General features: G+C 43.8%; 2 protein-coding genes across 6 annotated transcripts in view; one reads left to right on the top strand and one right to left on the bottom strand.

Annotated features, from left to right (window-relative positions):
• Positions 1–4819, bottom strand: part of AFTPH (aftiphilin) — a 38547-nt gene extending 33728 nt beyond the window's left edge. Inside the window, exon 1 of one of the 5 annotated variants that reach the window (XM_080999049.1) lies at positions 4476–4819. The gene's annotated coding sequence lies outside the window, so the exon portion shown is untranslated. Of the gene's footprint in view, positions 1–3034; positions 3108–4409 lie in introns of those variants that run through there. The other 4 variants (XM_080999046.1, XM_080999045.1, XM_080999048.1 and 1 more) reach the window with 4 other exon arrangements.
• Positions 4820–16006: 11187 nt separating this feature from the next.
• Positions 16007–20086, top strand: MLNR (motilin receptor). Its single transcript, XM_080999299.1, has 2 exons — positions 16007–16921; positions 19742–20086. The coding sequence occupies exons 1-2, from the start codon at positions 16156–16158 to the stop codon at positions 20023–20025; spliced, it is 1050 nt and encodes a 349-aa protein (XP_080855425.1). The 5' UTR covers positions 16007–16155; the 3' UTR covers positions 20026–20086.
• The last annotated feature ends 5102 nt before the right edge of the window (positions 20087–25188 follow it).

Raw genomic sequence — 25188 nt, 5'->3', positions numbered from 1 at the left:
AGGTATACAAGCTAGGCACATAATGGCACCTTGAACCTAGGTTGTGGTCACCACATCAGAATGTCTATTTGCCAGGACTAAATAACTCTTGGGGTCCCTATGTTCTATGATCTCAACTACATTGCTTGACTATAGAAATACAGAGATATATTGCTCTTACAATAATTCACTTGTCCCTGTATGCAGGGAGAAACACACACGGTGGAAACAGTATTAACTATCGAGTAAGGCAGAGGTTTTTGAACTGTGATTGCCAACCAGGTACCCATAAATCTCCAATGTCACAACTGGACTCATGCCAGTAGTAAAACACACCTGGCACCTGGCTAATTTCAAACACTGTCAGCCCCTCCCCTTTCTAAATCTGCTATGGAGGTCTGTCAACCCTCCAGAGCAACTGATGGGATACAAGGAGCTGAAGAGGGAGTGAGATAGTGCAGAAGAAGGGAAGTATGCTCAATATTAACCATTAATTATTTCAGTTTAGGTATATTAAAATTGCAAGTCTTATCAGTAACCTAATCTAAAATCTGATATTCTTAAAGTTATCTTTTGTAAAGTTTCATTCACTAGTTTTCAGATGAGCTTTACATAATTTATTCTCTTGCATTAACTCTCTAGTGGAAACATAGTCAACCAAGATCAAACTTCAATGCTTATCAAATGTATCCACGCAAATACACCTCAATCACAGACAGGTATGCATATGAGTTCTTGCAGCTATTTCCTATACAGTAGAATTTCTGTGCCCTAAACAGCTTTAAAGCAGAAGCATCTTGGCATCAGAAATTGAGGCATCAGAAATAGACTGAAGGGGTCCAAGTGTGTACAAACTTTTGTTGGAACTCAGACTCAAAATCACAGTCCACAGAACTGCTTATCCTTACACTACCCATGAGACAAAATCCCATTACTATTATTATTATTATTATTATTATTATTCCCAAAGGTCTCAGGGCAGTTCACTTTGGTCTTTTCCAACAACAATTCTCACCAGGCCTCCAGGGGAGAGAGTGGAGGGGGAATAGAGAAGGGGGAGAAGCAAGGTTTGCTGAGGGATCGAGAGGCGAGAAACTTGAGCCTGGTCCTCCCAATGGCTAATTTTCGCAACATAATTTGGCAAAAAAGGAACATGTTAGTAAATACGGTACTTCATGTTGATGGGTTAAAACAGTTTTCTTTGACAGACATCAAGGCTTAAAATTTACTTCTCAATTTACTAAGTTTTAGATTTATGAGTGATATACACATACAAAGAAACAAGTCATGCTGTTCTTAGCCTAGCAAGCATAAGCTTACCTCATCTATAATGTATCACTAGATTCTATCTAAACCATCACTGTATAAACTTGAAGTGTTGAAATCATTACCACTGTCCTCCAGTCACTTGTAATGGAAACATGAACACAGGATATTACATTTCTTTAGCAGTTGTCTGCTTCAGTTCAACAACGCTCCATTTTAAAGTGGAACATCTTGTGGAATTATAGCCACACAGACTCCATCCAGGCAGAGCCCATGGCAATATGTAACTGGCAGGAATCGATAGCCAATTTTGCTTTTATGATAATTATTTCCCCCAAGTAACTGCTGTAGAAGAAAACTTCTACCAATGAATGTGAGCAAATGATCCTAATAGGCAACGCTGTCCTGCGATATAGAAAAATATTGGACTGTAAGTGTAGCTGAAAAAAAGAGAAAAACAAAACCCTTATATTTTTGTACAAAGCACATTTTATTTGCAAGGGATAGAAATCAGTGTACCATATACAAAAATATGGGGCAGCTACCTATACAAAAGTATCAGGCAGTATCCAATAGGGCTGAGCAACGTTAGATTTTCAACATCGTGATTTATCATCAGCCAAACATCACAGTTTGGTGATAAACCATGATACTGAACAAGCTGCACTGGCTCTAGCCTGGGAGGAGCAGGGAAAAACTGCCTCAGCTCTCACCAGTCTGCTGCTCACCTGCGGTTCCTTTAAACTTCTCCACTGGAGAGTGGATAGCAGCGGTGGAAAAGGGTGACAGAGCCCACACCTCCTCAGTTGAGCAGCCATGCTCCTGCTCCTGCTTGCATATAAGCAGGAGCAGGGGTCTCTTAGCTGGGGGGAGGCACTTTAACGGAGCCTCCACCACACCGCTGGCTTGTGTGAGCCAGTGGTGGTTTGGGGGCTCCATAAAACTGCTTGGCTGAGGCAAGGGCAGCGGCGTGCTCCTCAGCCAAACAGTTTAAAGAAACTGTGAGAGGAAGAAGCTGTATCGGTGTCTCGCCGATGCAGCTTGTTTCTCCCTCTGCCAGTATGAGGGCAGACCGCGATGGCGGTTTCAGATGGTGGTTTCATTCAGCAGTACATCACTGGTGAAACCTCTGCCTCTCCTGAGTCCCTCTGTCTGCAGCGCCCGTCTACAGCTTGTTTCTCCTTCAGCGTGCTGGGCACTGGAGGCAGATGAACTCAGGAGCTGCGATGGCTTCACCAGCAATATACCGTACCTTCAGCAACAGTTAATTGGGAGTACTTGGCTTAGGGCAAATACACCTGTTGTTATGTCTAGGTTTTTGTAAGCACTATCTCAGGTAATGTGAAACAATTATGGGGAATATTTATCTTGATTCTCACTGTATCTATTTTTATTCTATGTTGTTTTTCAAAAGTTCTTTCAATGCTTCTATTGATAAAATTATTCTGCTGTATTCTGTTATTATATGGACTGTAAGCTATCTTGAAAGAACCCTTGCCCTGGAAAGCATTTAAAATAAAAAAACTCTAAAATAAATACATTTGTGGAAATTAATCCTAATAAGAGAGGTTGTGTGTGTTCAAAAGCTTCTCCTTTCTCTTTTAAACAAAAACCCTGCAGTATTACGACAGTGAATACTGTCTTATACACACTATTAAGTAGCTGTTTATATAAACAAATAGCAATAGGAATTACATTAAAGAAAACAAGCCACCTAGGACAAAGTCACATTAGTGTTATGTCAGCCTCACGGCCCAATGGCATACCATGTGCTCTGGAGTGTCCTTACCTATTTTAAATATTAAAGCCTTCTTACACATTATTCATGCTGGAACTTTTCTATTGTTGACCTGGAAGCATCCATTTCACTGTCACATGCGTCTAAATTAGAGATTAGTTGGTTGTTACAACTACACTATGGCAATATTTATTACATTCCCCATACTCCAACTTTGGTCACAAATTAAGGTTTTAGAACAAACAATACAGTATAAATAACGCCTGATCTCTTACATCAAGTTCATATGTGAATTCTTTCTGCCACAGTAACTAAATATTTGTGTTTCTCTCTCTCTCTCTCTCTGTGTGTGTTAGATAGAAATAGCATATTAAAAAAAAACTCAGGATGGTGAGAAAAGAAGAACCTAGACAAGCTTTTCAAAACCCCAACAATGAATTATTGTTGTCAACAAAATCGTAAAGTGTACTTCACAGGAAATTTGATTGTTAGACAGCCATGTTGTTCTCTACCAAGAGACACAAACTATTTTCCTTTGTTTACAGTGGTGAGAAATATTAAAATGTCATGTTTTAGCCCAAGTAGAAACTTACCGGTAAATCAAAATCTTAAGGAACAATGAACTGAAGTAAGATATAAATGTCATTTAATGGACTGGAGTAAGATATAAAAGCCATTCAAACCTAACAGTTGTTGTACTTTAAAAACAATACTACCCTGAAAACTGGAACACCCAGAGTCATTACAGTTTTATAATATTCCATTATGCTCTTCAGGGCTCATTATCACAAAAGCCAATAAGCAGCACCATACTGAAATGAAGTTCTTCAAGTCACAACATAAAACGGGGCTAATACACAACGAAAGTTATTTGAACCAGGAGTCTCAAGAGTGCCAACAATATCCTTGTGGTTTCTTTCCCCTAACTCTGAAGAGGAATGGAGGAGGGGGAGAGAAATGGTCCCCCACTGAGGGGAAAAGGAAATTGTTTCCTTATCTTACCTCCTCTTTCTCCCACCACTTTCTCTCACATTTTTAACTTTGAAGAGCGGGTGTGTGTGTGTGTGTAAATAAGTGTTTAAATACCTTACCTCTACTTTCTTAGCCCACACAGCCCCGCCGCCTCCTCGCGTGTTTTTCCCAAGCCAACAGGACACAATCCCCACAGAGGGCGAGAAGTTGCAAAGTTCTCCCCCCCCCCCGCAGACGCTTCCTTTTCATGGCGAGCCCCCCTTTATTTCAATGGGAGACCCACGGGCCCGTGTTTCGTAGGACGGGCCCGTTTCCATGGAGAAGCCTGCCTGGTAAATAAGGGGGGGGGGGTTAAGAAGAGACCAGAGAAGCGAGGAGGAAAGAGGCCGCTTCCCGCCCCCAGAAAGTGCGGGGTGGTCGGCGGACGCCGCCGGGCTGGGAGGCTCCGCCTTACCTTTCCGGCTGCCGAGCCCCGGAGCGACCCGAGAGCGGCGACGGCGGAAGCAGCGGCATTTCTTACCTCAGGCCTCCTGCAGGGGCAGCTGGGCCGGGCATGGCCAGGCCAGACGGGGCTCGGAGGGCTACTCGGGGCCTCCCGCGGCAACCGCCATCAGGGCGAATCCATCTGGAACTGCCCCCCGCCTCCTTCACTCCAGAGATGCCCGCCCCCCCCACAAGAAGCAGCGCCTTGGTCCAGCCCAACTCCCACTTAGTCCATTGTCTCCCGGCATGCAGCGCGACAGAAACGTCCCTGGGTTCTTCGCCCGGCGTCGTCTGCTGCTGCTGCTGCTGCTGCTGCTGCTACCGCCGCCGCCGCCACGGTCAGAACCGCCACATCCTCTTTCTCGCGTCACTTCCGGCGGCGGTTAGGGCCTCCGCCCGACGCGCTCTTCTCGACGCCTTTCCGGTATACAGTTCAAAGTCCAACGCTTTTGCCGTCAGGCGGTCAAAGGGCACTATGGTCCCGCCAGGGTCAGGGGCGGCTTTCCATTGTTGTTGTTGTTGTTTTGTTCCCCCCCCCCCAATTTTTTAAAATTAATTTTCCAATTTATAACAAAAAAGACATCAAAAATAAACAAACAAGCATTTATCCTTGCTATAATGATTCCACTTTTGTTAACATTGTTAAGTGACTTCCTCAAATCCCCCCAGCTGAGTTTCCATATACTCCATGGTAGCAGTTTTCCAAAACCAATTTCACATAAAATTTACTTAGTCAAATTACCTCTTTCTTTCTTTTCATTTAAACATTAACATAGTATTTTACAACATCTTATAAAAGTTTTGCTCCTTTCCTTTGATCGCTATACTGCTTGGATCGTCATACTGTATTTCTTTTTGCTATGGTTGCCATACTTAAAGAATAGGAAAGCACAACATGATATTGCAGAGAATCACTTAAGCTGGGTGCTGGTACCCTACACTGCCTCAGTTCTTTAAGTTTGGCATATTATATACAGAAGCAGAACTTTTGTTACACTTTATTTTATTTATTACATTTTTAGACCAACTTTTCCTCCAGCGAGCTCAAGGCAGTGCATATGGTTCTCCCCATTTTATCCTTGCAACAAGCCTGTGAAGTAGGCTTCTCTGTGAAGAGATGGTAACTGACCCAAAGTCACCCAGGGAAATTCATGGCTGAGCAGAGATTCTCCCAGGTCATAGACCACAGACTGCAAACCTAAGAACACTAGTGAGTAAGCCCTGCTGAACACAGGGAGGTTCTCTTCAGAGTATACATGCATAAAGGTAAAGGTACCCCTGACAGTTAAGTCCAGTCAAGAACGACTCTGGGGTTGCGGCGCTCATCTTGCTTTACAGGCCGAGAGAGCTGGCGTTTGTCCGCAGACAGTTTCCGGGTCATGTGGGCAGCATGACTAAGCTGCTTCTGGCGCAATGGAACACCGAAACCAGAGCAGTGCACGGAAACGCCGTTTACCTTTCCGCGGGAGCGGTACCTGTTTATCTACTTGCACTGCGTGCTTTTGAACTGCTAGGTTGGCAGGGACCAAACAACAGGAGCTAACCCGGTCGCGGGGCCTCGAACCGCTGACCTTCTGATTGGCAAGTCCAAGCGGCACAGTGGTTTAAACCACAGCGCCACCTGCGTCCCTTATACATGCATAGCATTGCACTATTACTCATTTAGTTTTATCTGGTATTATACTGTATTTTAACATTGTTCCTACTCAACCATGGAATCTCATGGTGAAGAGTGGGCAGGAAATCTCCTTATTATTATAATTTGTATAGTATTACAGTTATTCTGACTGTATTATCTGACCCCTGAGCCAAGGAGATAAGTAACTATACACCCTTTTGAAGACATTTGAAGGCAGCCCTGTATAGGGAACGGGGTTTTTTTTTATGATCAATATTTTCTTATGTTTTTATGTATGTTGGAAGCTGCCCAGAGTGACTGGGGCAACCCAGACAGATAGGTGGGATATACTTCTTCTTCTTCTTCTTCTTCTTCTTCTTCTTCTTCTTCTTCTTCTTCAACAGGACATCCCTATTTTCATTGGAGAAATGTTGGAAGATATGTATTTAAAGTTTCTTGATGGAGCAGGTCTGGGAAGCCTGTAATATTCTGGGATGAGCGAAGCTTCAAAGGATTTTGAATCTGGATTTTACCACATCAAATCCTCATGCATGGGCATAGACAGGGGGCAGATCCCCCCCCCAATCAAGTACTGTAAATAAATAAAAATACTTAACTGACTGACCACTTGCGTCACAATATGCATCTGTCCCAAAATCTGCGCCCCGCCCCCCAAATAAATCCTGGCTACACCCATGTCCGCGCCCTATGCACAGCGCACCTCACTGACTTCTTAAGATTTCAGAAGAGATTCACCTTGTTTTCTTAGCCGTGAAGAAGAGACACACACAAAAACGAACACACACATTGCAGTTGTTGGTTTCTGTACAACTTAAACGAATAAGGGGGGAAATGACAGTGTCAACATGTGAAACATTCCCCCTTAATTGTATTCCTATGTTCAAAAAGGCTCCCTTTGCTTAATTTCTTGAAAGCTGCACAGCTGTTAAAGGGCACAAATAACTCAATTTAGAATGGAAACAGCAGCTTGATAATGTTAGATATAGTGAGGGGGGGCCCTACACCATAGAAATTTATAAATGCTAGGATTTTGGTTATTTGTGATATGAAGGGAGAATGCAAATTGTAAAGGAATTCCTGGGCTGGCTTATGCAAAACAACCTGGCTGAGCTATGGATATCTAGAACAATTGAGGGACATTAACAATACAAAGAAGTCCGCCCTGCCTTCCATTCTCCAAAGAGACACAGACCCTGGGACCCTGTGGGCTCTTGCCACCGCTTGGCAGAGAAGGACCGCTCCGGCTGCAAGTAGGCCCACTAGGGCCTGCCGCAGTCTCCGGAAGGCCCCACAGTGGTTGCAGGTAGACACTACGAGATCCGCCCTGCCTGGGGGTAGGCCTGCCAGGGCCCGTCACAGCCTCCTAAAGGCCTGCTGCAGCCCGCTGACTCAAACAGAACCCAAAACACGTAAGTCTCAGCTTTCTGCCCATAAAAAAAGCAACATTTTGGTAGATGCATTCACAAGGGCAGAAATAAGCCTGATTTCCTAGTGGTTGTTACTGCACACAGCCACTAGATGGAAGCCAAAGGCTAAGATTCTCTCTAATAGGTGTGCTTTGGAAAGGCCCTTGGGCTGATACTTTGTAGAGCAACTTTTAGCCATTGCCCAGACTTTTTCATAGCGCACAGCTCCCTAGAATACAGGGGGCATTGTGGGCTTCCCTGTGCTGATGAGCACATTTAATATCAATAGGCCTCTACACCTCACCATTCCATGGAAAAGCTTTCCCCATAATTGTATTTCGATGTCAGAAGAGGCTTAACCTGTTGAATTTCTGCCTATAAAATATGACAGAGGCGGGACAAGTGCATTACTGTATAGCGAAGGAGAAAGCAGTGGTTCATATTGCCTGGCTCTCACCCATCCCTTCTGACTTTTACTTGGAATGTGGCTGGCTAGGCTTGCATATACCAGAGGCCCTACCTTCATCACCTTCTTAACTGGCTTTGGTATTATTCTTGTCCAGGAAACTTGGCACACCGGAAAGCTGTCCTTAAATGGCTTTCATAGCTTCTCCGTAGGGGCGGTAAAAAGGGGCAGCTTTGGTCGAGCAAGAGGAGGACTGGGAATTCTCGTTTCTTTGACTTTATGAGCTGCTATAACTACCCTACCTTCTTTTAAGTCACATGCTATGGCAGTCAAAATTCAATTCCAATTCTGTTGTATACTGATAATAAACTCTCACATGTCCTCACTGAGGCAGAAGTCCCAGGTCAAAGCCCTGGGGGTGGAACTTGAGGTCTACGTGGCCAATCTCATTATGAAAAACCCACATGCACCTAGGATTCTAGAGGGTGACTTGAATGCTAGACTAGGCCTCAATGACAGCACTTTGTACTTGCAGCATAACTGCCCCTGCCCTCATTTAGAGGAAGATGGCGTTTTACTGACACACTGCTCAAAGGATCAGAAATCCAAGAATGTGGCTTTGTGCCTGACTCTAACAACCTTTAGACTAGAGCTTTCCAAACTTTTCCTTTTTTTTTTTTAAATGATATTTATTAAGGTTTGAATAAGAGATTGAACAGAAAAACATAAACGAAAAATACACAATTCAAAAATGCACAATACATAATCCAAAAAAGAAAGAAAAAAAAGAACAAGAAAAAACAAAATATAAGAGGAAAAAAAAGAACAATTAAAAACAATATCACCTTTTCATTTCCATCTTTAAATTTACTTATTTTCTGGACCTCCTCATACCTCCCTCTTTTGTATTCCAGTTCAAATTGTTTGTCCAGCAATTTCTTTCCCTCTTTTTTAATCTCAATCTTTAATCTTAATATAATATAACATTAAAATTTTACCTCTTAAAAGCCAAATTTCCATTTCTTTAAACTTCTTTAATCCTAATCCTTAATCTTAGTCTATCTATAACTTTAAATCCTGTACAGCTGGAAACCACTTATTTTCAATCCAACATGAGCTTTCCAAACTTTTCATGTTGGTGACACACTTTTTAGATCTGCATCATTTTGTGACACACTTTTTAGACCTGCATCATTTCATGACACAATAATTCAGTTTTACTAGCAAACCAGAGATTAAACTAACCCATGGGTAGGCAAACTAAGGCCCGAGAACCGGATCTGGCCCAATCACCTTCTAAATCCGGTCTGCAGATGGTCCAGGAATCAGCGTGTTTTTACATGAGTAGAATGGGTCCTTTTATTTAAAATGCACCTCTGGGTTATTTGTGGAGCATAGGAATTTGTTCATTATTTTTTTTCAAAATACATTCTGGCCCCCCACAAGGTCTGACGGACAGTGGACTGGCCACTTTCTGAAAAAGTTTGTTGACCCCTGACCCTTTCCAGCCCGGGGAGGAATGCGGAGAGCGTTCATCACAACACACAGTTTGGAAAACTCTGCTTTAGACTAAATCTCCACATTTTAAATGGAGAGAGATCATCCTTCAGGATTCACCTATCTTTCAGGCTCCAGAATGAGTGCAATTGACTATATAATTACATCTAGAGATCTCCTTGCACATGCTAATGTTCTGGAATTTATCCCAATGTTTGATAGTGACCACTTTCCAATCTCACTGCGGTTAAATAACTTTTCCCAAGAACTCCATGCTGAGGCTCATCATCAAACTGATATAGCACCAGAAGGCAGAACCTATCGTAGAACTAAATGAAATGCACAGAAAAACCAGTCAGTAACTGATTTATTGTCATCCTATTGCTGTCAATTTCTTCAATTTGCGGTGTAAGCTGAAATGCCGGATGTACTCCTAGAGAACTACAACAAACTTACCCAGGAGCTACTTCAGATTCTATCTAATAATGGCAGTACTGAATCAAGACTAAATGAAATCTACTCCAAACCATGGTTTGATAAAGACTGTGTAACAGCAAACCAAAAAAAAAAAAAACAAAAAAACCCAACCTTTACTGCTACCTACCAGTCTTATCTAACTAGCACATCAGTAGCAGCTGCTTCTGAGCTTCTACCAAAAAAGAGGCAGTATAAAAAAACCACTGGAATATAAAAAGAAAGAAACCAGGAAGAAAAAATTGGTATGTCTTAACCCAGCTTTTGGCACTTAGTCTTGGGGATACAAGACAGCAGTCCAAAACGGGTGGAATTTCTCATCACTTCAGCCAACTGGGAAATGTATTTCCATGAATTATATTCAGCTACTAACTCTGAGAAAGAAGATCCTGGCCACCTTATAGACCATCTTCCAATATGGCCACCCATATCTGTGTCCAAAATCAAAATAGACTTGTAGCCCAACTAAAACCTGGGAAGGCCCCAGGGGAGGACTGAATCCCACCAGAAGCTATTAAAAACAATATGGATTTCTGGGCTCCTATGCTGGCCTCTCTCTTTACTTGCATTGATTGACATAGACGAGCCCCCTCGGATTGGGGGCTGGCTGTCATAGTTCCCATTTTTTAAAAAGGGTCAAAGAACAGCTAATTATAGACCAATCAGTCTACTTAATACCATCAGCAAGCTCTATGCAAGACATTTACACAGGAAATTCTTGGATTGGTTGAAGCAAGAGAACATTCTAGCAGATGAACAAGCTGGTTTTAGGGAAAGGCGATCCACTATTGAGTGATGCTTCGTCTTACATCATTTGATTGGGAAATATTCCTGTTGTAAAACAACTTCCCTATATGCCTCCTTCATAGACTTAAGAGCCGCTTTTGACTCCACTACTTCTCTTTTCCTTATCTTCTTTTCTCCCTCATCACCCTTTCTCCTCATCCTGTCCCCGAGGTGGATTCTCAGCCACATGTCCCCTGTAGCTTCGGCATTTAGCAAGAGCCACCAAAAAGGCCTCAAAGGCCGCATGCAACATGTGAGCCACGTGTTGGGCCACCCTGGCTTGAGGATGTTAGCCAGCTCTCTCTGCCCATCTTGTTTTGATCTGTGTACACGTATGAGTTGAATGCATTGCCTTCCTCAAACATCACTTTAGGCAGGAAGGGGACCAACAGCACTGTAGTGTTCCAAATGAATTGTTGCTATTATTTTTAAATAGTAGTCTTAGACGTGTGTTGCCTAATACTGTTCTGTACAGAGATTGAAGAGCTTGCATTGAAAGAAGTTTGAAACTTTGATCCCAGTTTTTGTAAAGTCCAAGCCTATGTGACTGAAGGCAGGATATGGGGGCAGGAGTGGAGTGGGAAGGCCTGCCACTCAATTTAACTAGCAATATAAGGGCTGGTTAAGGATCACAGAGGGCAGTACTCGCCAGGGAAACCATGCATGTCCATAGGACGATATGCTTCCCTATTAGCAGGGCACCAGTGGTGCACATAGAGACCTATAAGCTCAGCTAACTAGCCAGGCCAGAGGCCTTGTGCCTACTGCTTCTTTGTAGTACCTTATCTTGTGAAACCACATTCCAAAGGTGTCTGCATAAGAAAGGGGTGATCTCCTGTCTCCACACTCTAAGAGCGGCCTTTGTTCTCATTGTACGTCCATGGTTGGCCTTGCTCTATCTCACAGATACACATCTTGGAGGCCCTAGTCCCTCATACATACCCATATAGAGAATGGAATGCAAAGAGATCACGTGCAACAAGGCGCTGCTTAGAGAGAGTTCTTTGTTCGCTTGCTCAATGTATATTCATTAAGGAAAGACCATAAATGGTATGCCAATAGGGCGATGTAGCCTAGGATAGGAGAAGTTGCCTCAGTTTATGCATATGCATTGCCTTAGGAGATAACAGAAATGTATATTAAGGCGTGTGCCCCTTTTTATGGGTCGGACGCAGACTTTGGAGTTTATTCCTCTGTGCCTATTTTGCTGGCTTGCAAAATAAAGCCCTTTGTTTTCCTCATTTGCTGCGTGAGTTTTTCTTTCAGCCCCAAATGTTTATTTTTGCAACACCAGCCCACCAATGAGGCAAGGTGAGGCAGCTGCCTCGGGTGGCACCTGAGAGAAGCAGCACTGAAGGGGAAGAGGAAGCTGTCGCCCTACTGCTGCTTTACATGACGGGGTCATGATCGCTGCTATGCAAAGGGGAGGTGGCAGCAGGTTCTCTTCCTCTTCCAGTTGCTGCCCCTCTCTGAGTGGCTTTGGTGAATAGGCTTACTGGTCTACTCACCAAGTGCCCGGAAGACAGCAAGATACTGCCCTGCTGCGGCCGTCCCTTTACACAGCAGTTATGACGACCCTGCCGTGTTGAGCTGCAGCGGGACAGCAGCTTCCTCTTCTGCCTTGCCTCCTCCTCCTTCCTTGCCTGCCCATTCCCTCACTCACTTGCCTTCCCTACCCTTCCCAATTCCTTTCCCCTTGGATTTTTGCCCCAGTCGCCTCCCCTGCTTGACTTCCCAGCAAGAAGTTCCTTCATACCTGCTGTTAGAACTGGAGACTGAATTGGACCCAGGACTGAAAATAAAGCAAGACTCAGAAAGCACAGGGGCAAGAAAAGACTCCTAAGTTAGGGAGGTCTGTGAGAAAACTTTGTCAGACGCATCCAGCTCCTTTCTGGTGAAGCAGAATGCTTTATCAAAATTATAACAATTTAATATGGACTTGCTGTACACAATAAAGCACATGTCTTAATTTGTTAGGTGGTTGGCATCCATCTGCCTCAGGAGACAATGGAAGCGTTAATATGTATGATTTGATTACAGTTTCCTTTCAACAGGCTGCTTTGAATATTATTTTCCCATTATTTTATTGTAATGATATTATTAAGACACAAAGCATATTAAAACAACATCAATAGCTACACCCAAGTATTTGAGATACTTCACCTCACCTAATCAACACAAATCTGTCTAGGAAGCCAGCTTCATGAGATAATCATCATTTCCAGTAGCATATAAAAGAAATTGATTTTTTCAAATTATATTTTCAGAAACAAGAGAAATTCTTTATACCTACTATGTCTGACACATGTTGAAAGGAAAGGCTTTAAAAGCTGAGATTAAAGGTGGAGTTGCAGAGAATAGTGATGGGAAGGATCAGCAAATTCTGCAAGGCCTAAAGCTCTTACTTACTTACTTACTTACTTACTCACTCCCTACTTACTGGAAGCCCTCCTTCACTGCTGTTTTCTGAAGGCCTCTTCTGAAATTAACATCAAAAATTACAAAACTCTCACTAATGTTGCTCTGTGAGATTACACAAGTACGGTTAGCCTGAAATTTATGTGCGTGGCAAAACAAACTAAAAGAGCCAGGGCTTTTTCGGCTGTGGCCCCGATCTGGTGGAACACTCTGTCACAAGAGACCAGGGCCCTGCGGGACTTGACATCTTTCCGCAGGGCCTGCAAGACAGAGCTGTTCCACCAGGCCTTTGGCCAGGGCGCAGCCTGACTCCCTCCCTCAGCAATCTTCGCGGAGCTCTGGCCCAATGGTTGCCAGTGGCTTGAATTAATTAATTTTATAATGAAAGATTTTAGAGTGTTGTTTATGCTGTACTTTTGTACTGTTTTATTGTTGTTAGCCGCCCTGAGCCCGGCTTCGGCTGGGGAGGGCGGGATATAAATAAAATTTATTATTATTATTTATTATTAAAAGGGGGCAGGAGTCTGTGGGAAGTGACTTTAGCAAATCCCAGCTGCCATAGAACCCAATGCGTTTTGACTCTACTTGAATGTGTGGTGTATACCCTTGTTTGCTTGGTGTGACCTTCTGTCTGACTTGCAAGCTGTCTGGCAAGCAGGTCTAAAAATGTGGGCCTGGCAAAATGGCCACCACAATGAAAAGCTTCATTTGCTCCTAAACAGCAATAAACAGTCTGCGAAATCTCGCAGAAATTGGAGGCAACCCCCTGCTCCTGAGAGAGGTCAATTTGCAGAGAAGTTTCAAGAGTGGTACTGTTAAGTTGTGGGTGAACATATCAGATGACACAGCAATTCTTCAAACAGCTCTTGTTTATTCACAGGCCAGGACAGAACTGAACTGAAGGGTTCAGCCAGCCTGCTTATATAGAGCTCCAGTACAATGTAACTGTAACAATTTTCTAAAACTATCCAATCACTGAACGTCACTTTCAATCCCTTATTTGCATAACTATCTACAGTATCCCCCTGCTGGCCCAGGGTGAGAACTTCAGTACATAACAGGTACATCCTTATCTTTTGTCTCACTTCTGTGGAACATTGATACTGAAATGCACAAACAAAAGTAATTTAATCAATAATAGCATTTGTCCGTTCCACCCCACCCCTCACCACTAAGCTTTTTAATCAACAAACATAGGGCTGATACCCATTTCCCCTCTGTTTCTCACATGACTCAGGTTTTATGTGTGGAGAAATTAAGTAGCCAAGGCTGGCACTGCCTGGTCTGGATCTTTTCAGACTTAACAGGCCTTACCCAACCTGGTACCCTCTGGCTGCTTTGGACAGTAATAGCTGGCTGGGGATGATGAGAGTTGTAGTCCAAAACAGCTGGAGAGCATCAGGTTGGGAAACTGACTAATTTACATCAAGAGAATGTACCACTGAGTTTAAACGGAGCAGAGGGGAGGAGAGGAACCTATGCAAAGACTTCTTAAACCAAGTTTTCGAAGGTTTGGATTGAGGAGTCCAGGGATGGATCTGACAGTTGCAGTTGTCTCAATCTCTTGTGTTTTCTGTTCTTAAATGCAGTTCTCCACATTGCTTACATTGATTTACAGTTTTTAAAAAATCCTCATGAAGCTTCAGCATTTTAATGCAAACTTCTCCAAATAAACTTCTCCTAATAAAGACATTTTTAGGTGCAGTTTTGACTAATGTACACATTTTTGCAAGCAATTTTTCTCATGAATTTTTGTATGTCATTTCACCAATGTATTCATTTTTATGCACTCTTTCTCCTGATATATGCTTTTTGGGGGGGTAAACATTGGTTGGATAAATGCTAACGTCTAAGGATGGCTGTGTTTCAGTTATCACCTTGTTTCAGAAAGTGTGTATTTGATAGATTTGTCTTTAATAGCAAGTTATCTTCAACCATGTCTCCATCTGATACCTGAATGCTGACAGGTGTCGTTTATGAAGAAGATGCTCTAACAATCCATTCCAGTCATCTTGTACTTTTTCTAGAACTTGGTTCTGCAGCAAGTTTTCAAGGCTTCTTTGGCACAGGTCTTCTTCCAGATCATTTACTTCCTATCCACACCGAGATTGAACTCCATCAAGTTACATAGCTTTGAATTCTCTCAGGAAGCAAATCAGGCCCTTCTGTCTTTCCATCCCCTTTCCCAAGAACGACTGTCTTGTGTTTCCTTTTTTTATAGGCACACACCTTTATGCCATCACTTCCAGCCAGGCATGGACATGTGTGAAGACATGCTGCCTACAATTCACCTTCCAATTGTACATACAGCAGCTACTTAATAGACTTGGCTAGGAACACTTATTTAACAAAGAAACCTCCTTAAAAACCTTCCTTGGAGGTTTTTAAGCAGAGGTTGGATGGTCGTTGGTCATTTATGCTTTAGCTGAGATTCCTGTATTGCAGGGAATTGGACTAGATGACCCTCGTGGTCCCAATTCTATGATTCTGTGGTTTGACTATTTTGGCAGTCCCCTTTTTCTGCAGACTCAAATCCTACAGCTATAAAACCACAGATTTGGAGGCAATCCCAAAAAACCCATTTAGTCGAACCCCAACTTCTCACAATACCAGTGAGTACTGCCACAAAAAGCAATATACATCTGATGCAGTGGACTCTAGCTAACCAAGACGTGCTGTAATAATTCTGTTAGCCCTTTTTTGTTTTGGGTACTTATATTGTACATGGTTTCTATCTCCTCTGCAACTCAGTGGCTTTGAGAGGGATTTCTAACAGCTTCTCAATAGCCCCACCTGTTGCTAAGACATGAAAGAATAAAGAACAGGTGAAAAAGCAATGATTTTCCATTTGCTGCTTATTTGGGAGGAGTTTGTTTGAGTATCTATCAATCTACGCTTGGAGCGCAGACGCTTTATTTCCCTGCGCAAGGAAAAGCTAAGCTGCTCCAGAGATTTTGCAGAGCGTGGAGAAAGCATCAGTCAGAAACCAGACCAAGAAAAGGATGAAGTGCTGACACCATCTGAGCGTTCTGCCATGCTTGCATTTCCTCCGGATGCTCTGTAGAGAGGCAAATCGAGAGCTGCCTGCAACATGGTCTCAGCCAACATCAGCAGTCCTGCCGGACACCAAGAACAGAATACAGAGGTATGCAGCAAGTCCCTGTGCCCACTGCTGCCCATGCACACTCTCATCCCAGTGACAGCCATATGTTTGGCGCTGCTGGTTCTTGGCGTAACAGGCAATGTCCTGACCATGGTTGTGACAGGTTGCTCCCGGGATCTGCGCAACACCACAAGCCTCTACTTAGCCAGCTTGGCTGTCTCTGACCTGCTGCTGCTGCTACTTGGTCTGCCCCTGGACCTGTACCGTCTGTGGCACGCACAGTCATGGGCGCTAGGTACACTGCTGTGCCACGTGTGGCACTGGTCCGGCGAGGCGTGCGCCTACTGCTCCATCCTGCACCTGACGGCCCTGACAGCTGAGCGCTACATTGCCATTTGTTTCCCATTGCGGGCCAAAGTCCTGGTGACCCAACGGCGTGTCAAAGCTCTGCTGGTGGGACTCTGGGCCATAGCGCTGCTCACCGCTGCGCCTTTTTTATTCCTCGTGGGAGTTCGACGGGTTGGCAACGTCTCCAGCGACATCGATGCCAGGTATGAGTGTGCCCCCACAGACCATGCCCAACAGACAGGGCTGCTGGGTACCATGCTCTGGGTCACCACCAGCTACTTTGTGCTGCCCTTCCTTTGCCTCTACATCCTCTACAGTTTGATTGTCAGGGAGCTTCTGCGGGTCAACAAGACACATCTTGGCGGGGCGTCATACCGAAACCACCAGCAAACAGTGCGCATGTTGGGTGAGTATTGGGAGGGGGGGCATTATGCAGTCTGGAGGGTGTGGGGAGAACAATGCCGTAGTGCCTCCATGTCCAAGTCTCCATGGAATTTCCCCTATGCTCATAGAATGCAGTAGAGCTATCCTGATTCTTTATGGACCCCAAAAGTAAATGGACAAGGATGCCTCCACCCAAAAGAGTGCCTAGAGCATCTCAGGGCACCCTGCCACGGTCACCAGCCAAGTGTGTGAATGAGTGTTTAGCAAGAAGCTGTTGCATGGCTCAGAGTGCCGCGCTGAAGTTCCTAGAAAATAAAGACTCACCCACAGCCCTGGAGAAAAGCCTTTTGTTGTAAACTCTAAAGAGGTTCACCCAAGCAGCCCCATGCACTGAAGTAATGTCCCATGGAACACACAAAGCTTTTGCCAGACATCTTCTCTATCTCAAGTGGAAGTGACATTTATCTTAATAATCAGAGAAAACTGATGTGGTTTGATTGGGGTTTGTTTTTTTTTTGTAGTAACTGATTACAAGCATAAAAGTTGAATACAGAGAGCAGACAAGTAGATGATACCTGTCTCTCAAGCTGCATCAGTTCCTCTGAAGCATGTACTTGACCCCACTCCCTGGCAGGGCCGTAGCTAGGGGGTGGTGAGGTGGGCCCCTGCCGGGGTGCAGGCGATGGGTGTGTGTGCAAAATCAGCTTTAAAATATGTCCATAAATATAAATATTGATTGTTGCCTCATAAGAAATGGTTTTAAATAGAGGGTGAATTGAATGGGAGGGGGTGGAGGAGAGGCAGAAAGAAGAGCTAATTTGTCCGCGGCTATGGGGCGCAAGCTGGACGGTTCTGCCAGGGGTGCAAGATCACCTAGCATGGTTCTGCTCATCACTTTTAATTTGTATACAGTCTTTCTATCTTACAATACTCAAGGCAGTTTACAAGCTGAAGAAACAAATGATGTACCGTATTTTTCGCACCATAGGACGCACCGGACAATAGGACGCACTTTGTTTTAGAGGGGGGAGAACAAGAAAAAAAAATTCTCCCCCTCTCTGCCCAGTGCCCCTTCAGCGAAGTGGCAGGAGGCGCTGTGCAGAGAGGGGGAGAACTTTCCCCCTCTTGTTTTCCCGCTCTAAAACAAGGTGCCGTTTAAGGTGCGTTCAGGCGGCTACCTTGGAAGCCTGGAGAGCGAGAGGGGTCGGTGTGCACTGACCCCCTCTCGCTCTCCAGGCTTCAGGTTCCTTTTGACCTGCTCTTTGGGGCTGGCGGGGGGAAGCCCACCACCAGCCCCAAAGAGCAGTTCAGGGAGCAGCGGAAAGGCGCAGCGGAGAGGCTCCTGCCATAGCCGTGCGTCACCTCTCCAGCCGGGAGAGGGTCGCGGGGGGCTGCTTTAGCCCCGCGCGCGCTCTCCCGGCTGGAGAGGTGACGGGCGGCTATGGCAAGAGCCTCAATAGCCGCGCGTCACCTCTCCAGCCGGGAGAGGGTCGCGGGGTGCTTCTTTAGCCCCGCGCGCGCTCTCCCGGCTGGAGAGGTGACGCGGGGCTGTAGAGGCTCCTGCCATAGCCGTGCGTCACCTCTCCAGCCGGGAGAGGGTCGCGGGGCTATGGCGTCTTCGCTCCATAGGACGCACACACATTTTCCCTTCATTTTTGAAGGGAAAAAAGTGCGTCCTATAGAGCGAAAAATACGGTACACCTTATAACAATCTAATGCAATACAAAAATGTAATAAATGTAATAATAAAACATAGATCCCCAGCTTCTTACCAACAGCAAACAGCCTCTAAAACTAAAGTGTTGCCTGTCTGCTTCATTGCACGGAATTGCCTCTCTTTGAAGCCTCAGCTGGGGAAAGTGGAGCATGTCCAGAAGCAGACAACCACTAGCCATCTGACACTGTCTGATTTTGTTTGCAGAATCACCTTCAAGTCCTTTAACTATTGACTAATTTGTAACCTATTTAAAAAGTAATCTCTTTTCATGATACCAGCCAAATCTTTCAGGAGGAATTATGGAAATATAAATTCAATAAATAAAAAAATCCCATAAATAATAGTGGGGAGACTAAAGCACCCATCTCCGAAGATACCTGTCCACCTATTTACAGCTTATGGGCTGTACCCAATCCCGCAAGGATTCCCACAATTAAACTTCCCCTCCCTCCACTCCCCCAGTCACCTCCCAGATCTATTCTGGGGGTTCTCCCAATCCTCCCTAGGGAGAAAAGAGGAAGGGGAACTTTCACTGTGCACGCAGAAGTGCTTATGTCAATGGGACAACTTCATTGCCTCCAACTCTCTCTCTGTAATTTGTAATTTGCTTACATACTGCTGATGCCAATTACAGTGGTACCTCGGGTTACAGACGCTTCAGGTTACATACGCTTCAGGTTACAGACTCCGCTAATCCAGAAATAGTACCTCGGGTTAAGAACTTTGCTTCAGGTTAAGAACAGATATCGTGCTCCAGCGGCACGGCAGCAGCGGGAGGCCCCATTAGCTAAAGTGGTGCTTCAGGTTAAGAACAGTTTCAGGTTAAGAACGGACCTCCGGAACAAATTAAGTACTTAACCCGAGGTAGCACTGTATATTGCAGGCACCAGTAGCAAGTAACTTCCCACACAAATTAGCCCTGATCTGATTCCGAAAATTGTGCTTTCCTGCCTTGCTGGACGATTCTAGCCCTGTTCAGCAACTGCATTCTGTGTGCCAAAGAGCAATCCAAATATTTGAAAACAAGTGTACTTCTCACCTACTTTGAGCAAGCCCATTAGGGCTAGAGTCAGCTGTAGCAGGGCAGAGAGTAATTCTTTCCTCCTTTCCCCCCTCCTCTTGCAGTTGTGGTGGTCCTGGCTTTTGTCGTATGCTGGCTGCCATTCCACGTCGGGAGGATAATATACACCCACTCAAAGGATACCAGGATGATGCTTTTCTCCCAGTATTTCAATATTTTTGCATTGCCGCTCTTCTACTTGAGTGCAAGTATCAACCCAATCCTTTACAACCTCATCTCGAAGAAATACAGGGCAGCACTTTATAAGCTACTAGTGTCTCCCAAGTCTGCAGAAAGGGCTTCTACTATTACTAGAGAAACTGTGAGCTACCCAGAGACGAGTGGGTAGTTTAAAACATGGGTAGGCAAACTAAGGCCCAGGGGCTGGAGCTGGCCAATCACCTTCTAAATCCGGCCCGCGGATGGTCTGGGAATCAGCGTGTTTTTACATGAGTAGAATGTGTGCTTTTATTTAAAATGCATCTCTGGGTTATTTGTGGGGCATAGGAATTTGTTCATCCCTCCCCCCCAAAAAATATAGTCCGGCCCCCCACAAGGTCTGCGGGACAGTGGACCGGCCCCCTGCTGAAAAGGTTTGCTGACCCCTGGTTTAAAAAATGGATCTTTGGGGACTTCATTTGCATTGCTTTCATCGATATACTTTAAATCAGATTTGTGAAAATAAGGGTAGCTCATGGTTAGCTTTCCACAGGGCCGGCCCACCCACGAGGCAAGGTGAGGTGACTGCCTCAGGTGGCAGGATCCAGAGGGGCAGCAAATCCAGCCTCCAAGGAATGTGTTGCCTGCAGCTGCTGCCATCTCCTCAGCATCGCCCCCTCCCATGCCATCTCTTCTCAGCAAATAGGAGGTGCTGCTGATTTTCTCCCACCCCAGCGAGGAAATGGCGAGGGCTGCTCTCTGGGGTCTCCAGGGCTCTGCACCCCCCCAGCATGATTCAGAGCAGGTCCCTTTTCTCCCACAACGGCCTTTGATTCCCACTTCAACCATCGGGTAAGGTTGATTTGATCCCACCCCCCATCCTTGTTCCTGAGGTAGATCTTCGCTTACCCCTTCTTCCCTGGTGGGAGGACGCCATTTTGTGGAATTTATCCATAGGATGATGCAGGCAAAACCCAGACCATGACCGCGGGTACAAGAACAATGCCACAAATGCCCCCCAATTTACCAGCAAACTATACTTTGTCTTTTGCCCTGTAAACCATAACTTTGTCTTTTGCCTTGTAAACCAAGGGCAAACCATAATTTCTCTGGTCAGTCCAAATGGCAAGTTGTGATTCATTCAAATTTAAGATGTTGGGTGGGGGGTGGGAATTGGAGAATGCAAAAATGGTGTGTGCATACTTGAGGTTCCTCAAGGCTTGTTTACCTAGTTGCATCATTGAAAAAGGCCATAGTTCAATATTACGGCACGTTCTGTGCATGCAGAAGGCCTCAGGTTTTAGGTCTGACATCCCCAGTTAAGAAGGAAGTCAAGGAGCAAGGGCATGAACAACCTCTGCCTTGAGACTGACTGCCAGTTGTATGTGAGACAGCATTGGGTGAAATGGACAGATTGTCTCGTAAGGTAGCTAAGTTGCCTAATTTACTATCTGGATCACTCCATCATCTTAGTATAATATTTGTGGAGCTTTATATTGTGTTGCAGTAAGTTGCTGTAGTGATTCATATAGTAAAATAGGCCTTGTACCAGACAGATATTTTGTTGGAACAGTTGCAGAGCTACTGCTTCTAGGTTTTGTTAGCTGATATCGAAATGAATCAGGACCATTTTAATTGCTTTTCACATTGTCACAGTTTCTATTTTAAGACACATCCTGCAGAAATTAGAGAGTTTCTGATATGCTAATTGTAAATCTGTTTCCACAATTTTGCCACTAAATATTTAGATTTGTAAATCAACATTACTTGTAGTTCCATCTGATCATGGGAATGCTCTGAGATGTTAGTGAAGTGTTAGATTCCAGGCAAGAAAATGATAAAAGTTTATCTGTCCTAGAGCATGGCCAGTACTTTGCTACTGCCAAGCAGGTCTGGATCATAGCTGTCAACGTTTTCCTTTTTTAAAGGGAAATTCCCTTATTCTGAATAGGATTCCTCGCAAGAAAAGGGAAAAGTTGACAGCTATGGTCTGGATCCTGTCAGCACTCGAATGGCTGGCCACCTGAGAATCACATGGAATCACAGAATTGTAGGGTTGGAAGGGATGTCGAGGGTCATTTAGTCCAACCCCGTGCAATGCAGGAATCTTTTTGCCCAACATGGGGCTCGAACCCAGGACCTTGAGATTAAGAGTCTCTTGCTCTACCAACTGACACGTATGTTGCCATGTGTTATATGTAGGATTTGGAGAGAAATTCTATTGAGTTTGCATTCAAACTTCACAAAACCATACTTTCTATTGTTTCTGCTACACGAACCAAAACACAACCATTCTTCAGTAGTCACATTCTTCCGATGTTGCAATACTTACCAGTCAGGTAAAGTGTATAAAAATGTGTATCCTAGGGTGAAGTGTACATAAGCATGCAAATATTTGGGAAAATTGCATACCAAAGTGCATTGTATATGGGGAAATTGTTTTTTTGAAAATGCGCCTATAGGAGAAATTGGCACTAAGATGTCACAAATTGGTGTAGAAATGTGGAGAACTCAACTTCAGGCTGGAAAAGTGAGAAACTGAGAGGAATCAAATTTGTCAGATTGGTCCATCCCTAGTTATGTGCTGGGCGAAAGGTAAGATATAAATATTATGAAAATGAAGGTTTAGCAGCTGCTAAACCTTCAAATCAATGACTTAGCTCCCTTGTCATATCTTATACGGCTTCTTATTTGAGACACACTTAAAGCAGAGTTTTGAAGTTTAGTTCTTGCCTCCTGTGTCACCCACAAGAACGGGGGCAGATGACTGCAGCTGAATAAATGCAAACTCAATGATGTGAAACCACAAAAAACTTATTATTGTTGTTATTATTGTTAATTCTTACACCGCTCCCTTTTAAGAGCTTTAATGAAACACGGTTTAACTAGGCAAGTTGCTTTCATCAATTTGCCTTGCTGTCCATTACATAGAAAGATTGGGAATGAGCTAAAAAGCCTGGTATATTGGGAGCAGGTTCATTTCACTCAAAATGTGAGTAATGGGTAATAACCTTCCTGCATGGACCTTGACTGTTTTTGTGCTATCTTCCGATGAAGGCTTAATTGTAAAACAAACACATAGGCAGGAATCCATAGTAACATGATGCATGATGGTTTTGGGCATAAATGGCATGGGGGCAAATCTTGTCACCTTTTGAAATGGGAAATGCTATCAGTCCAAACATAAAATAACTTGGCAGCCTAACTAAAAGAAGAAGGGTAGCTTGAATATTACAAAAGGAGAAAGCTGACACGGTATTTTTGCAGAAGACAGCATATCCCTCTGATCATACAGGTCAATTGCCCTTTTAAATTGCCAAGCTATTTGCCACCATTTTAGCTAAAACGTATTGGCACATATTTTGGTCATGTTCTTAAGATAGTGAAATTTTGTGGAAATATAAATGATGAACCATTAACGATGTTATTTGGAAATTTTAAGGATCTGGTTTTACCAGGAGATGTCAAATTGACAAAACATCAGTTAATAGCTAGTAGTACAGGAATATGTTGTGGGGATGGACATTTATTCATCTTAGGAGACTAGATGTAGTCCACTTAAGTTATACTCAGAGTAGACCCATTAAAATCAATTGGCATGGCTAACTTAAGTCCACTGATATCAGTAAGTCTACCCTAAGCACCGGTAAGTTGGACTCAACTCTCAAAGTTGACTAATATTGACTAATAGTGTACGAGTGAAGGAAGGAAGGCAACTTGATAATTTATTCATTTTAAAATGGAGCATTTTGGTTAAGTATAACACGACAAAAGAAAACATTCACCCTTTATGTTATTAGAAACAATTTAGAGAACAATTGTTTATATCTTTTTGCTTGTGACTTATTTTACGACTACTGCTGATGCTGCTTGTTCGTTCACAATGCATTTTCTTCTTCTTTATCTGTAAAACAAACAAATAAATAAAGATGCCAAGCTACTTTGCTGCTATTTAGCTAAAAGGGGCTGACAGCACCCTTTCACTGACTTTATGCCTGATTGAGAAATGGCAAGTTCAATCCAGAAATTCAAGGAAAACATCTATAAAGGGCTATTGGAAAACATCTATAAAGGGCTATTGGTCAGTGATGTTTCAAAGTTGTTTGCAGAGGACACAATCACTTACCTGAAAGAAGAATGTTTAGATGTTACTGAAAATCTTAAGAGGACTGTGTTTCTGTGACTGAGGTGCAAATGGATGTGGACTATTTTCCTTGGACACACTAGAACAAAGTGAAGAACTATTATCAGCTGTGAGTGGGTGCTTTTTTTGCTTCTTACTACTACTACATTGGGACGTGGGTGGTGCTGTGGTCAGAAGGTCGGTGGTTCAAATCCCCATGATGGGGTGAGCTCCCGTTGCTCGGTCCCTGCTCCTGCCAACCTAGCAGTTCAAAAGCACATCAAAGTGCAAGTAGATAAATAGGTATTGCTCCGGCGGGAAGGTAAACGGCGTTTCCGTGCGCTGCTCTGGTTCTCCAGAAGCGGCTTAGTCACGCTGGCCACATGACCCGGAAGCTGTATGCCGGCTCCCTCGGCCAATAAAGCGAGATGAGCGCCGCAACCCCAGAGTCGTCTGCAACTGGACCTAACAGTCAGGGGTCCCTTTACCTTTACTACTACATCATGCAATAAACATTTGGCAGTGCTCTCAAATATTCAGTGTTTAAGACAATATAAGACGACAGAGCTACTTAGGAAAACATGAACACTGGGCAGGCTAGTTACAGTGGAAATACTGGTTTGTCAAATTCCCCCTCCCCTCTTTCAAATCTCTAATGGTATTATTGACTATGTTCCAAGAATGGCTTTTTGATTGAAAAAAAATGTACACAAGGGATTTGAAACAAGATTGCCTAACACCATCATATAGAAACATTGAATTGGGAAGTTTTGAGCGTACAACGATCTGACAAATTATGATATAGTTTGGCTCCAAAAGTCTACTCCACACAAAAAAAATCTTGAAAAGTATTAGATATGCATAACCACGTTACAAAAGCTACCGAATCACGTCAGTCAGTACTTATCTCGCAGCTTTTGTTGGCTAAGGGAAATTGGTTAGATTTTGAAAAGAATGACTTTTTGTTAAGATGCATTACAGAATATATATTAATCTAAATTTCATGCTGCTTTCATTGAAATCTTCTGAGAGTTTCTACCCTAAGTGCTCTGATAACTAATTACGTTGATCCAACATTTACCCATTGTATCACTTTGTAAGATATGGATTATCATGTTATGTATTGTATGTTTGAACTGTAATGGCCTATAGCCAATTTGTAAGTAAAGCATAATTGAACTTTGCAAAAATTGAATTGTTGTGACGGAAATCCTGGATAACTAGATTTGC

This window comes from Podarcis pityusensis (assembly GCF_964106645.2).
Source record: "Podarcis pityusensis genome assembly, chromosome: 3".
In the NCBI taxonomy this organism is placed as follows: Eukaryota; Metazoa; Chordata; class Lepidosauria; order Squamata; family Lacertidae; genus Podarcis; species Podarcis pityusensis.
This window is presented reverse-complemented; position numbering and strand designations above follow the sequence as displayed.